The 12,922-nt window shown below is 42.6% G+C and overlaps 1 protein-coding gene across 7 annotated transcripts in view; it reads right to left on the reverse strand.

The window, feature by feature from the left end:
• The window catches only part of LOC129331747 (lysosomal acid lipase/cholesteryl ester hydrolase-like), an 83,035-nt gene that overhangs the window by 55,326 nt on the left and 14,787 nt on the right, over positions 1-12,922 (reverse strand). For all 7 annotated transcript variants that reach the window (XM_054982239.1, XM_054982232.1, XM_054982235.1 and 4 more), the window contains 3 exons: positions 10,680-10,826; positions 6,744-6,815; positions 4,111-4,176 (listed from right to left, as the gene is read on the reverse strand). In XM_054982239.1, the coding sequence (XP_054838214.1) occupies positions 4,111-4,176; positions 6,744-6,815; positions 10,680-10,826 (285 nt within the window). The remainder of the gene's footprint in view (positions 1-4,110; positions 4,177-6,743; positions 6,816-10,679; positions 10,827-12,922) is intronic.

Below are 12,922 nucleotides of genomic sequence, written 5' to 3' on the forward strand. Positions count from 1 at the left end.
TGGAAGCCCAGCTTTCCTTGATCAGCAGGGCTTCCTTCCAACCACAGAGCAGCAACACACTCAACAGTTCGGAGAAGAGACCCAGGGGAGGAAGGGGGAAGGGGGTGTTCTGTAGCCATGGGCACTCCAATCTCATCCCTGCAAACCCTGATAGGCAGCTCTGACAGCCAAACACAGTCCTCCTGCCCCCCCTATCCTTATCTGTCTTGTTTGTCAAAACAAGTGTGAGTGTGTGTATAGGAGAGAACAAAAAAGGGGGAGGTGGCACGATGAGAGTCGAGCTGCCTTCCGTCCCAGATTTGTACTAATTGTGCACTTGGTGAAGGGATTTCTTTGTTTTGTTTTGTTTTTTGGCTTTGAATCCACATCCATAACACCCCCCCCCCCTTCCTTATCCCTCCCCTTTGTCTTGGCACAGAATTTTTGTTTTGCTTATTAATATATGTGTAAAAAGGAGAAAAGGTCTGGGGAGAGACCAGGTCTAAAGAGTAAACGAGGGTGTTTCTGTAATTAAGGAGGAGAGAAACTTGTTTTGTGATTTGGAATAGGGAAAATCAGGGGTTAAAAAAACTTTGTGTCTCTGCTTGAGCTAGGGAGAGAAACGGGCAGCGCGCAGTCTGGAAAGCACACGGAGGGTTCATACTGCAGCTTGAGGTTAATTTTTTAGCAAAAGAAATTTAAGGCAAGAAACTTGATAATATTTCCCCTAGGAAGGAAAAGCAAACAGTTGTGAGTGAAAAGGTGGCTTCCTGAGAAAAATATAAGCAAAGTGATTGGGAGAGGAAGGGGTTAAGAGAGAGAGAAAACAAAAACCCCTGGCTTTGAGAGCGGCTATCAGCTGAAGCTGTTTTGTGCTCCTCTCTGAGTTCATTCAGTGCTTTGAAAGAGTTAACACTGAAAAGAGATCTCTCTCTTCTTCTGGCTTCTCAGGGCCAAGCTACAAGTGACAAATGACACTTGAACAGCAAGTGTATTTCTCCCTGTTCACTTGCCCTCCACTCGATCCACTTGCCGTTCAAGTGTCATTCGTCACTTGTAGCTTGGCCCTCAGTCCAGCGACTGCACCCCTTTTGCAAGCATTGCAAGCAGTTGAGAAGGAGAAGGGGGGGGAGTTAATGTGCAAAAGAAAATACAGCCGCCTTTAAACTCTCAACTGGTTGGAACGCTAATTAGACAGGTGGTACAAATGATTTGGCTTTTTCATGACTAGAAGGGTAATACTTGGTAAACAGAGGGCTCAGAGGAGCTGAGCGGGAGTGTTTGCACGCGCCCGGCATCCGCCACCACCCACCTTCCCACATAGCTGGGAATAGCAGAGCGCCCTGCTTTGGCCTCCCCGATCCATGGATCAGAAACGGGAGATGATTGGTGTGGATCGGTGATTTGGGGTCGTCACCGGCACGGATCCATGATCAGCTTGATCGTTAATTTTTTTGGGATCGTGCCCACCTCTAATCTTGAGCCCTCGAACCCCTCCTTGAACAGCTCAGGACAGCACCTTAGCCCTTTGTGGGTATATCTTGGAGAAATGCTGGCATATTCCAAAGAGAGACTAGCTTATCTGAAGATGCAATGGTGCCAAACTGTAAGAGCATCAAGTGCAACACAGAACACAGGTTTAACTCCAGCACCCACAGAGAGGCAGAGTTGAACTAGACAAGATGAATTACATGAAGTATGCAAGTCTCTAGAATCGTATCTGTTCCTACCTGCCTGGGTCCATTTTACCCCAGGTGAACACATGTCTTGTAGCCCTAGTCCATGCATGTGTCAGGTAACTAGTGTGTTTGCGGTTGCAAGTGTCCATGGTCATAATCAGCGAGTTGCCATTGCAGAGCAACAGTTTGGGGCAGCTTCCGCTTCCCTCTCCCCTCTTTTTGCCCTTAGATATGGCTTACACCTAAACTGTTTTACTCTTAATCTGGCATGTTTTAAATTCTCCCATTTTCTAGTTGACGTCAACACCTTCCTCCTCCTCCTTCCTGCACTCTCCTCCCCCCTCAACTTCCTCCTCCTCCTCTCCATGCAGCATCTTTGGTCAGGATAAGGAGGAGGTAGGAAGAAAGATCAAGGCAATACAATTAAGCAGCTGAGCAAAAATTCAGAAACATGCCTGATGCATGAACCTGAAAAGGATGGGCCGGGGGGGGGGTACCCATTCTCCAGTTCAGTTTGGCAATACAGAGCAAATTGGGTAAAAATTGGCCATAGTTTCCAATGGGAAAAGTGATTCGGGGCTTTCCGAAGATCTGAGGGGCATTTTAGGACCAAATTTTACAAAATTTTCTAGGGACATACTCCTAGCTGTTCTCTAAAGACCTCCCAAGTTTCATGAAGAGTGGACTTGGGGGGGCATTTTATGGTGCCTCAAAGAAGGTTCCCCAGCCTCCAATCTTCATTATTCCCTATGGGAAAACTAGTGGAGCTATCTAGGGGGCTGGGGTGGCATTTTACAAGCAAAATCCACAGAATTTGCACAGGACCTACTCCTAACTGTCTTCTAAAGACTCTCCACCATGTTTCATAGAGATTGGACCCCAGGGAAGGCATGATCTATGTGTTTTTGTGCAGTTTCTGTCAGTTTTTCTGCACCATAGGAAAAATGGGGTGGCTGGGGGCACCTTCTCTGGGAGGCCATTAAATGGCTCCCCAAAGTCCAATCTCACTGAAACTTGGGGGGATCTTTAAAGGAAACTTAGCAGTAGGTTCCCTGAAAGTTTTGTAGATTTATTTTGCAAAATGCCACTCCCATCCCTCTGGACAGCCCCCATAGTTTTCCCCATAGGAAATAACAGTGATCAGAGGTGGTTGGGGACAAACAGGTTGGAAAGAGTTGATTCTGGATGTCAGCAAGAAATGCTGCCGTGGTTCCCAAAGTGAGGATTGCCCACCCCCCTTTGCATAGACACCCCCCTGCCTGGCAGGCCAAACTGCAAGATCTCAGCAGAGGTGTGGAACCCCGTTTTTACCCACCCACCCCCACCCCCAGAAACCCTCTCAGAAAAGCTGCAGAGGAAGGTTTGAGCATGCACAAAGAGAAGGTGCATCATGGGGAGGAATGGGGAAGAAACACGTGCCAGTCCGAGCACGGGATCAAGTGCAGATTGAGTGCAGTGTGGCCAAGGTATATGAGTGAACAGGAAAGCAACAGAGAAACACGTATAAGTGCTTTCATGAGTCCTACGTGAGTAATTCGTCTCATGTAGTTTGGCTGTTAGGAAGCAGGTCATGGGTGGAGTGGAGCTTAAATGATAAAATCAATAGGTCAGTACAGAGACCAGATAAAGATACAACTGAACTAATTGTACCGTTATATGGTCTCCATAATACGCTATGATTTTTCTCACTCTGTATTTTCCATAATTAAATTTTACCCTGCCTATCAACAACTGTAAATGGCTATCACCCACCCTTATAACTGATAACTGATAACTGATAACTCTTTGATTCATTCTTGATTTACACTGCCCTCTCTTTATAACAGCCTTCTCCACCACACATGTTTTTAGGATGCTTATAATATTAAATATAAATATCACTGCTATGGATAGCATCCGAAGGAATGATCTCTGACTCATGAAAGCTTATGTGGAAATAATTTTTGTTAACTTTTAACGTACCACAGCAGCATGGTTTAATATGCTACAACAGACTAATTCAGCTACCACTATATACTCCCTTTTAAAGGATGCCATGTACGTTTATGATTCGACTTTTATAATAAATTCCTTGGGCCTTCACCCTCTCCCTTCATGGTTATGTTTTCCAGGTTGCCTTTTATTATTGCACTTTTTTAAAAAATAATTATTTATTAAAAACAATGAACAGGCATTTTAGGCAGGATTTAATAGCCAAAGAAGTTAATCTTGTGTTTCTTTTAGCTCTCTTCCATCTCCTCTTACATACTGAGATAGTTAACATTTCTATACCCTTGGCTGGATACAGGAGAATAGGCCCCTTTGGAAATGCAAGAATCAGTCACTGTGAAGCAGTTTGTATACTTCTAGAGATTAATCCACTCACCAGTCCTAAATAAATATTCTCAATGTACCTTTCTGCTTCTTTTAAAAACACTGCATTTCTCATACAGAAATAAATATTGTCTCTTACCTGGTTATATTTTGCTTGATTCTCACTTCCATAGTCAAACCATCTGAATAATTCTGACTTTCCCACCTATTGAAAAAGTCGGAGGGAAAGTAACATTTGCCGTTACATGATACCTATTTCTGAATATTATGAAGAAAACATTCTGGGATTATCCCAGAAAATCCAAGTTGAAAGTGAAAAGAAAAATCAAAGTTACAGAAATTAAGTATAACTATAAAGTATGCCGCCCCAAGGCCAGAATCTAGGGAACACTTGTAGGCTTAGACGAGTGACTGTAACCAATGTAATGCAATCTCCATAAGTCTCCTCTTGAAGTCAGCTTGCACTTCACTTGCGAACAGAATGTCACAGCTTGGTTATTAACAGGAGCTAGTTGGAGCATGCATATTGTTCCCATTCTGCAGTCACTCCGTTAGCTGCCAGTCACTTACTGGGTTCAATCCAAAGCCTGCCAGAAGAAGTCAGGGAATTACCATTCTCCTGGCTTTCACACAAACCGTGCAAAACTGAATTATTCAGGAGGACTTTTTTATTCAGGTAATTAGGACTGTACTGTAAAAACATTTGCAGAAATATACTTGGTAAATGGATAGGGAATGTAGACTTCTATTATACATAGTACGTACTGGCTGTTGTTACATGTATGAGCCTGTGTAATTTCTGCATTGTTTTTCTTTAAATATCTTTATTTCAAAAAGAAAGAATTCATGATACATTGCCAAATCACATTAACAAAGTACTTTTTCATTTTGTACCAAGTCATCTCAACAAAAAATTAATAAACTAACAATAATTACAATATAATAATAATAAGTTTAATTATAAGTTGTAATTACATAAATTGAAGCTTATTGATGTAACAAGTATTTAATTCAAATCCAGTCCTAACAATTTACTAATTTCTATTATTCTATTTAATATGAAAGTGAGGCACAATTCTATAAGTCTAATGGTATATTAATTTATTCTTCCAAAATTATTTTAAAAATTTCAGCAATCGGAAAAATAAGCTTTTTTAATACAAACGTCTCTTAATTGAACAAGTTCTGACAATTTTGATAATTTTGCAATAGCCCAGATATTTTCAATCTAAAATTTAAGTGTAAGATGTTTTGCTAGTTTCCCCATTTTTCGCTAGTAGCAATTTTGCATTGTTTAACATACATTAATGCTTATGCTTTGTTTCAGTTTTCTCCATTCCAAGCCCTAAGTAGTTTATTGAGTGTCTCATCCTGTTGATTATATGGTCTTACACTGTGTGATTCACCTTAAGTCTCGGTGAGAAAAGTGGACTATAAATAAGGAAAATAATAAATAAATAAATAAATGTAGGAGTGCATTCTTTTGTCCCACACAGAGTGCATTTTTGTTCCTTTTTGTCTGACGTGTTGTACCACATGGGCTAGACAACTGTAACGAGTGGGTGCTACAGCTGGTGCAAAATTCAGCAGCTGGTATCCTGACTGGCACTGGACATTATGATGGTATCCAGACTCCCCCCTCTCCCCGAAGCTACACTGATTAGTAGTTTACTTCTAAGTTTGATTTAAGTGCTTGTTTTAACCCTTAAAGCCCTTTATGGTATATGCTGAAAGATGTGAAAGCTCTCTCAATATGAGCCCTGGCCCAATTAAGGTTGCCTCAGCAGGTGGTGTCTCCTTTTCCAGGTGAGATGAAGAAGGGTCAGAAACAAGGCTTTTTCTCTGATACGCAACACCCATTTGGAATAATCTCCTGGAGTTATTAAAAAAGATAGCTCCAGCTTGTTTCTTTAATGTGAGTGTAAAATCCTGCTTTGTAAGCTACCACTTAGCTAAATAGATTTATTATTCTGGCTGTTTGGCATCCCTGAGTCTTATAATGGTATTTTTTTTATTTTGTGGGGGTTTCATTTTAAATATGTATGCTTTAATTGTTTTTTAAATTGCTATGAATTGCAAGAGCCAGTTTGGAGTAGTGGTTAAGAGCGGCAGGACTCTAATCTGGAGAACTGGGTTTGATTCCCCATTCCTCCATTTGAAGCCAGCTAGGTGACCTTGGGTCAGTTACAGTTCTCTCAGAGCTCTCTCAGCCTCACCTACCTCACAGGGGTCTGTTTCTAGGGATAATAATGGCATTGACTTTGTAAACTACTCTGACTGTGGCACTAATCTATCCAGAAGAGCAGTATATAAGCACAAGGTTGTTGTTGTTGTTATATAGCAACCGGGTAATGCCTTTGTTAACTCTGGAGTGCGAGAATAATGGTTTGTAAATGTTTTAAATAACTAGAGGACCAAACACATTTATGTGATGTCAAAAACCTTTCCCCTCATGGGTCTGGTGTTCTCGAGTATGCTAGACCTATAGTATTAGGACTGTCAAAGCCTGGAGAAAAAGTGTACTACTTCTTTAGTAGAGGTTTAATGTGTGGGAAAGGGGAGCTGAAACTAATGGGAGGTTAATAACATCACGTGTTAAATATCATGCCATTAAGACTCTAGCAAAGGGACAGGACATTTTTTCTCCAGCTTATTGGCAACCCTACATAGAATAACATGTGTGAATACTGACAACAGTTAAAGGGGTATTGGGCCAACATACATGTTTAATTTTTGACCACAATCACTGAATAAAAATATATCAAACTGTACCTGTTGCCAATGTAGAATATTTTTAACGGAGGATCCATCTGGAAAGTGAGCTGCATATACATCTACTCGACTCTGCAGAGAAAAGTCAAAAAGAAACTTTAAAAAGAACTATGGGTGGTAAATGCAATTTAAGCAAAACATTTTTTCCTCTTTTCCTTTCCTTTCCTTTCCTTTCCTTTCCTTTCCTTTCCTTTCCTTTCCTTTCCTTTCCTTTCCTTTCCTTTCCTTTCCTAACAAATTAACTCCTTCAGCCTGAGGTCTTGAGCTGAACAGTACAATACTATAAAATCACAAATCATACATCAGTGGTGCAGAAAGGTTGCCATAAGTTGGCTGGGACTTGATGGCACCTTACACACACAGCCAGCACAGTCTAGGTTTTTGGGTATCAGGCAAGGACTTGGGAGATCTAAGTTCAAATCCCAGTCATCTCATGGAAGCTTGCTGGATGATCTTAGGCCAGTCAAACTCTCAGCCTAACCTACCTCAGCCTAACCTAACCTGAGGATAAAATGAAAAATATTGTACATCCCCCTAATCTAGGAAGGGCAGGATAAAACCTACTAAATAAGTGAACTACAATTTACATTTTTGCTCAAATTACCTCCCTGCAAGGACATGACTAGTAACTTCAGGTTTCTGAACTTAAGGTTACTTTCTGTGTCTACTTTGAAGCACTGTAATCATGTAAAGAAAAAAAAGGTTTTTTGGTTCCTGTCCCAAAATTATATAATTTCCAAAGCTCAATGCATTTCTAAAAATAGGAAATAAGCTAGACAAGGTTATATGCTTATTATCAGCACAATATACATTTAACCAATAAAGAAATTATGCACAAGGATAAATTGCTCAAATACTTATGGCTTCTAATTCCTGAGAGTCCTATGGTACTGTTACTAGCAAGCACGGAATAAAATACAGCATTACCACAGCTACCTCCTGGTCTTTGAAGACACAGAGTGACAGTTCGTGCAACTACTAAAGCCCTACATGGGTTTTCACCATATCTGGAAACAGCATGTTAATGTATACACACTGCACTTGTCCCTACCATATTACAAGACTGGGATAGTTGGTGAGATAGCACCACATTGGTTGTTGTGGGTTTTCCGGGCTGTATTGCCGTGGTCTTGGCATTGTAGTTCCTGACGTTTCGCCAGCAGCTGTGGCTGGCATCTTCAGAGGTGTAGCACCAAAAGACAGAGATCTCTCAGTGTCACAGTGTGGAAAAGATGTTGGCAGGTCATTTATATCTTCTCAGGAGGGGTGGGGTTGAGCTGAGTCATCCTGTAAGAGTTTCCCAGGGTGTGGAATGCTAATGGCGGGAGGCTTCACTGTATCCTGAGGAGGTTCTTTTGCATATGGATTGGGGCTTGATGTGCTAATCTTCTCTGCAGGGCTATTGTCGAGTATAGAGTGTTTTGTTAGCCTGGTGTTTTTCAGAACTGGAAACCATGCTCTGTTCATTCTTAAGGTTTCTTCTTTCCTGTTGAAGTGTTGCTTATGCTTGTGAATTTCAATGGCTTCCCTGTGCAGTCTGACAAAGTAGTTGGAAGTGTTGTCCAGTATTTTGGTGTCCTGGAATAAGATACTGTGCCCTGTTTGAGTTAGGCTATGTTCAGCCACTGCTGATTTTTCAGGTTGTCCAAGTCTGCAGTGTCTTTCATGTTCTTTTATTCTTGTCTGGATGCTACGCTTTGTGGTCCCGATGTAAACTTGTCCACAGCTGCAGGGTATACGGTATACTCCTGCAGAGGTGAGGGGGTCTCTACTGTCTTTTGCTGATCGTAGCATCTGTTCTATTTTTCGGGTGGGTCTGAATACTGCTTGAAGGTTATGCTTTTTCATAAGCTTTCCCATCTGATCAGTAATTCCTTTGATATATGGCAAAAACACTTTTCCTGTAGGAGACTGTTTTTCCTTGGTTGTTTTATTCATCCTGGGTTTGATTGCTCTTCGGATTTCATTTCTGGAGTAGCCATTTGCCTGAAGTGCGTGGTTTAGATGATTAATTTCCTCATTGAGAAAGTGCGGCTCACATATCTGTCTTGCATGATCCACTAATGTTTTCATTATGCATCTTTTCTGTCAGGGGTGGTGATTGGAGTTTTTGTGTAAGTACCGATCAGTGTGGGTTGGTTTCCTGTAGACCTTGTGACCTAACTGAAAGTTTGCTTTGCAGATGGCCGTGAAAGCCTTCGACAATACATAGCACCACATTGTGCTGGACTGGAAATGTAAGTGGCATTAGGGAGACTAATGTTGGGCAAAGCCATCAAAGAATGAAGCATTTGTTCATGCAATAGTACCAGCTAGGGAGTGCAAAATGAAACAAATGAGCCAGAAATACACTAGGAATTTGCTGTTTCATTTTGTTAAAGCAGTATCCAGAATGGTGAACCCAGTGTGAGAAACTGTTATAATGGCACTCTCCCACCAAAAAGATTATGTGGGTTGTTTCAGTTCTTACTGAGCAGTGGCAGCACCAGGCAGGCAGGCACTGGGCTGGCAGCATCTTGTTTCACTTAACAGCAAATCACCATTTGGATCCCAAGTGGAGAGGCAAGCCCTTACTTAACTCTGTTGGTGGGAACGGGGAACTGTGCAATGTGCATGAGTGTAGCACACACACACCCCAATCACTGTCTGGGCAATGGCAGTCTGTAAACTCCATGGCAGGAAGGGGGATGATGCACAATGCACATAGGCGCATCTTTTTTTCAGTACTACCTCGGCAACAGCACTGTTCCCTGCCAATTGGGTGAGCCCTCACAAGGGGAGACCCCTCCCTGCCAACTGACTTTGGAAACATTCAGAAGGGGGAATGTGCATTTTGGGGAGAGGGTTGTGGTGCTACCCAGGCACTGGTCTTTCTCTCCTACCCCCATCAATCAATTAAACTTGATAAAAACTCTGGAACACTTCAATCATAGGCTGCAATCCTAAAAAATACGTCCCCAGGGGTAAGAACTATTGAATAACATGGAACTAACATCTGAGCAGACCTGTTTAGGATTGCTCTTCCCCCATTCAGCATCTGCCAAAACGTTATTGAAAATCAAATTTTCCGCAACAAGCTTAAGTCAATCTCCCTGCAAGCCAACAAGCCTATGCTGCCTTTTCAAAAACAACCCTGTCTGTCGACATAAAAAAGAAAAAGGTGGTGGTGCAGAGGGCATTCTGGCAATCATACTACCTGCCTGCCTACTTGTACTTGGGTGATCATAATTGGCAAGAATGCCCTATTTTGTAGCAGAATGCTAAGTGTCAAAAGGAAAGATTCAGATTCACCCCTCATTGTGCAAACAAAACTGCAAAGCACAAGGAAACATGGCATCAACAGCAGGGCACAACCAGCAAAGGTTTATTGGCACTATCATTATAAGTTAGAAAAAGAATAAAGTTAACATAAAGCAGAATTTTTTTAAAAAAAATGTTGCTGCACTGTGCTTGTTGGAGTGTTCTCCTGCTTGGGCACTGGCCACTCCAGTCCCCCGCTACCACTTTGCTGGACAGTTTCCCTGTGTGCCTGCCAACACTCACCTTCTTTGGGGTCCATTGTTAAGTGTGTGTGTGTGTTAAGCTGGAGGAAAAACTTAGTGGATCAATGGTTTAGAGGGGGAGGACTAATGGTTGATGTGGTTTTTGTTAAGCATGGAAACAGCTACCCCAGAGCCTCATTTCCCCAACCTCCCCTTGAAAAGAACAGTGTGCCTGTGAGCAGTTGCTCAACACTCATCTTGGCACCTTTCCAAAGCATTCTTCGGGGGCTGCAAACACTGAACCTCATTGCTGTGTGCACAGATAGAAGGAACTGTTTGCAACCCCTGAAGTCCAAGTTTTTCCCTGAAAATAACATCTCATGACAAATAGATACCATTTTTAATGAAAACCTATCCGTGATATTACATATACATATTATATTATGCTACAAACCATATTTAAATTTGTGGCATTGAATCCACCTGGAGAAAACATCATACGGGCATATATGTTCTTCATCAATGTATTTCTGCATAACCGAATGATAAAATTTCTCACTGGCTTCTTCCAAAAAACCACGTCTTTGGTGTTAAATAAGCCCTGTAGAAATAGAGGCATAATTTACATTGAACTCCTTGTATGACTAATTGAATTAAATACTTTCCTTTGTCATGTTGCCATCTCTTAAATCTGCACTATTTAATGTATTCAATTAGGGAACCACAGAAAGCTATCTCAGGGGCTGGAATTTATCCCAGAGACTCACTAAAGTATGTGGACATTGTTTCCAAAAAGGTTGTAAACAGGGCCGATTCCAGACGGCCCTCTGCCTCCCGAAACGTTGCGCGTCGTCACACGTCGTCGCACGGAAAACGCGAAATATCGCGTTTTCTCGCGCGAGTTTTGCGCGACCTCACGCAAAACTCGCGTGAGAAAACGCGATATTTCGCGTTTTCCGCGCGACGACGCGCAACGTTTCGGGAGGCAGAGGGCCATCTGGAATCGGCCCAGGGCTTTTTTTCTGGGAAAAGAAGTGGTGGAACTCAGTGGGTTGCCCTCGGAGAAAATGGTCACATGGCTGGTGGCCCCGCCCCCTGATCACCAGACAGAGGGGAGTTTAGATTGCCTTCCGCACCACAGAGGGCAATCTAAACTCCCCTCTGTCTGGAGATCAGGGGGCGGGGCCACCAGCCATGTGACCATTTTCAAGCAGTTCCGGAACTCCGTTCCACCACGTTCCTGCTGAAAAAAAAGCCCTGGTTGTAAAGCTTAGTAGTGCTTTCTTTTTAATGGGGCTTGTGCGAAAGACATTTCTAATTGATTCTGCCAGGCTTCTGAGCAATTTGTTTATTTGTAGAGTTCTCACTGAATTTTGCCAAACACATAATTTAAAGTAAAATGGAGGTTTCTCTGGTTCCAAGGAAAGTATAACAAATTTGATACTACTGAAAAAATCCTCAGCAACATCCTGTACAACTCCCTGAACTGAAAGTAATCTCTACATATTGTTATGGTGGTGGATTAAGAAAGCATTGTCTGCACATTTACAATGCTCTCTAATGGCAACACTCAGATTGTTCTTATAGAGAAAGGTGTTCCCAGTAATATCAAAGCCTCTCATGAATGTCTACCTCACATGCAGCTATTAAGTTTTATGAAATAAGGAGAATTTAAATTGGAGATGGGCTTGATGACCTTCCACTGATCTTTCGAAATCTTCCAATACCCTCAGAAGCACTTACTGTAGAGAGTTTAGGCTCAGTGATAGAGATGGGCACGAAATAGGAAAGAAACGAGAGTTTTGCATTTCATTGCTTTCCATGAATCACGAAACATGAACTTCCACAAAACTGACCTGTTTCGTGATATGATTCTTTAGTTTCATGATTCGTCAGAACCCGGAGCACTTCAAAGGCCCCCTTCATACCCAGAGATGCCAAACTCGCAGGGAGAATTCAGCTGGCTCTCTTCCACCCACCCTCGGTTTGGTCAAGATTACAAAACATTGACTCGGAGGCGATCAACGGGAAGGGTGGGAAATGCTGCCAGAATGCTTGACTGAAACTGGGACTTGCTGGGTCAGAAGGTGGATGAAGGATTACTGGACGTGGTATGGTGCTGGACTGGGAAGACGGAGTGAAGGATGGACTGCAGGCATGGACAGTACCAAGAGTTTAGGATTTGGAGGAAATGGATGTTTCTCCAAAACCACGCCATTCATCCCGAGATCCCCCCTCGTTGTTTCCTCCAAAAATTTTGAGGATATCCACTTCCACTCCCACCAGTGGTGAGACCTGTTCTGCCTCCTCCACAGCCCCCACAGGCAGATCTACAGTAGGAGTCTCTGGTGCCTCCAAGACCCCAGTATTGCTGGACACCAATGAGCAACCTGGACAAGCTTTGCACTTCTTCCTCCCATGACCACCCTTGCCCCCCGTTCTACACCTCATAGTGCTGCACACAAAAATAATTTGGAAGCAAAAGAAACAAGACAATTTTGAGAAGTTTCAGCCTTCAGCAGGGGAATCCAGAAAGCTTGGTCCCTGAGCCAGGCAGTGGCTCTGAGCCTGGTGTGGTGTGGGGGGAGAGCCCAAAACCACCACACAGACACCTGGCCAGGCAGGAGAGGTGCTCAAATTAAAATTAAAGAAAAGACAGTGAGAGACCTCCGGCAAGGAACCCACACAAAGCTAGGC

The sequence above is a fragment of the Eublepharis macularius genome, chromosome 6 (genome assembly GCF_028583425.1).
Source record: "Eublepharis macularius isolate TG4126 chromosome 6, MPM_Emac_v1.0, whole genome shotgun sequence".
NCBI lineage: Eukaryota > Metazoa > Chordata > Lepidosauria > Squamata > Eublepharidae > Eublepharis > Eublepharis macularius.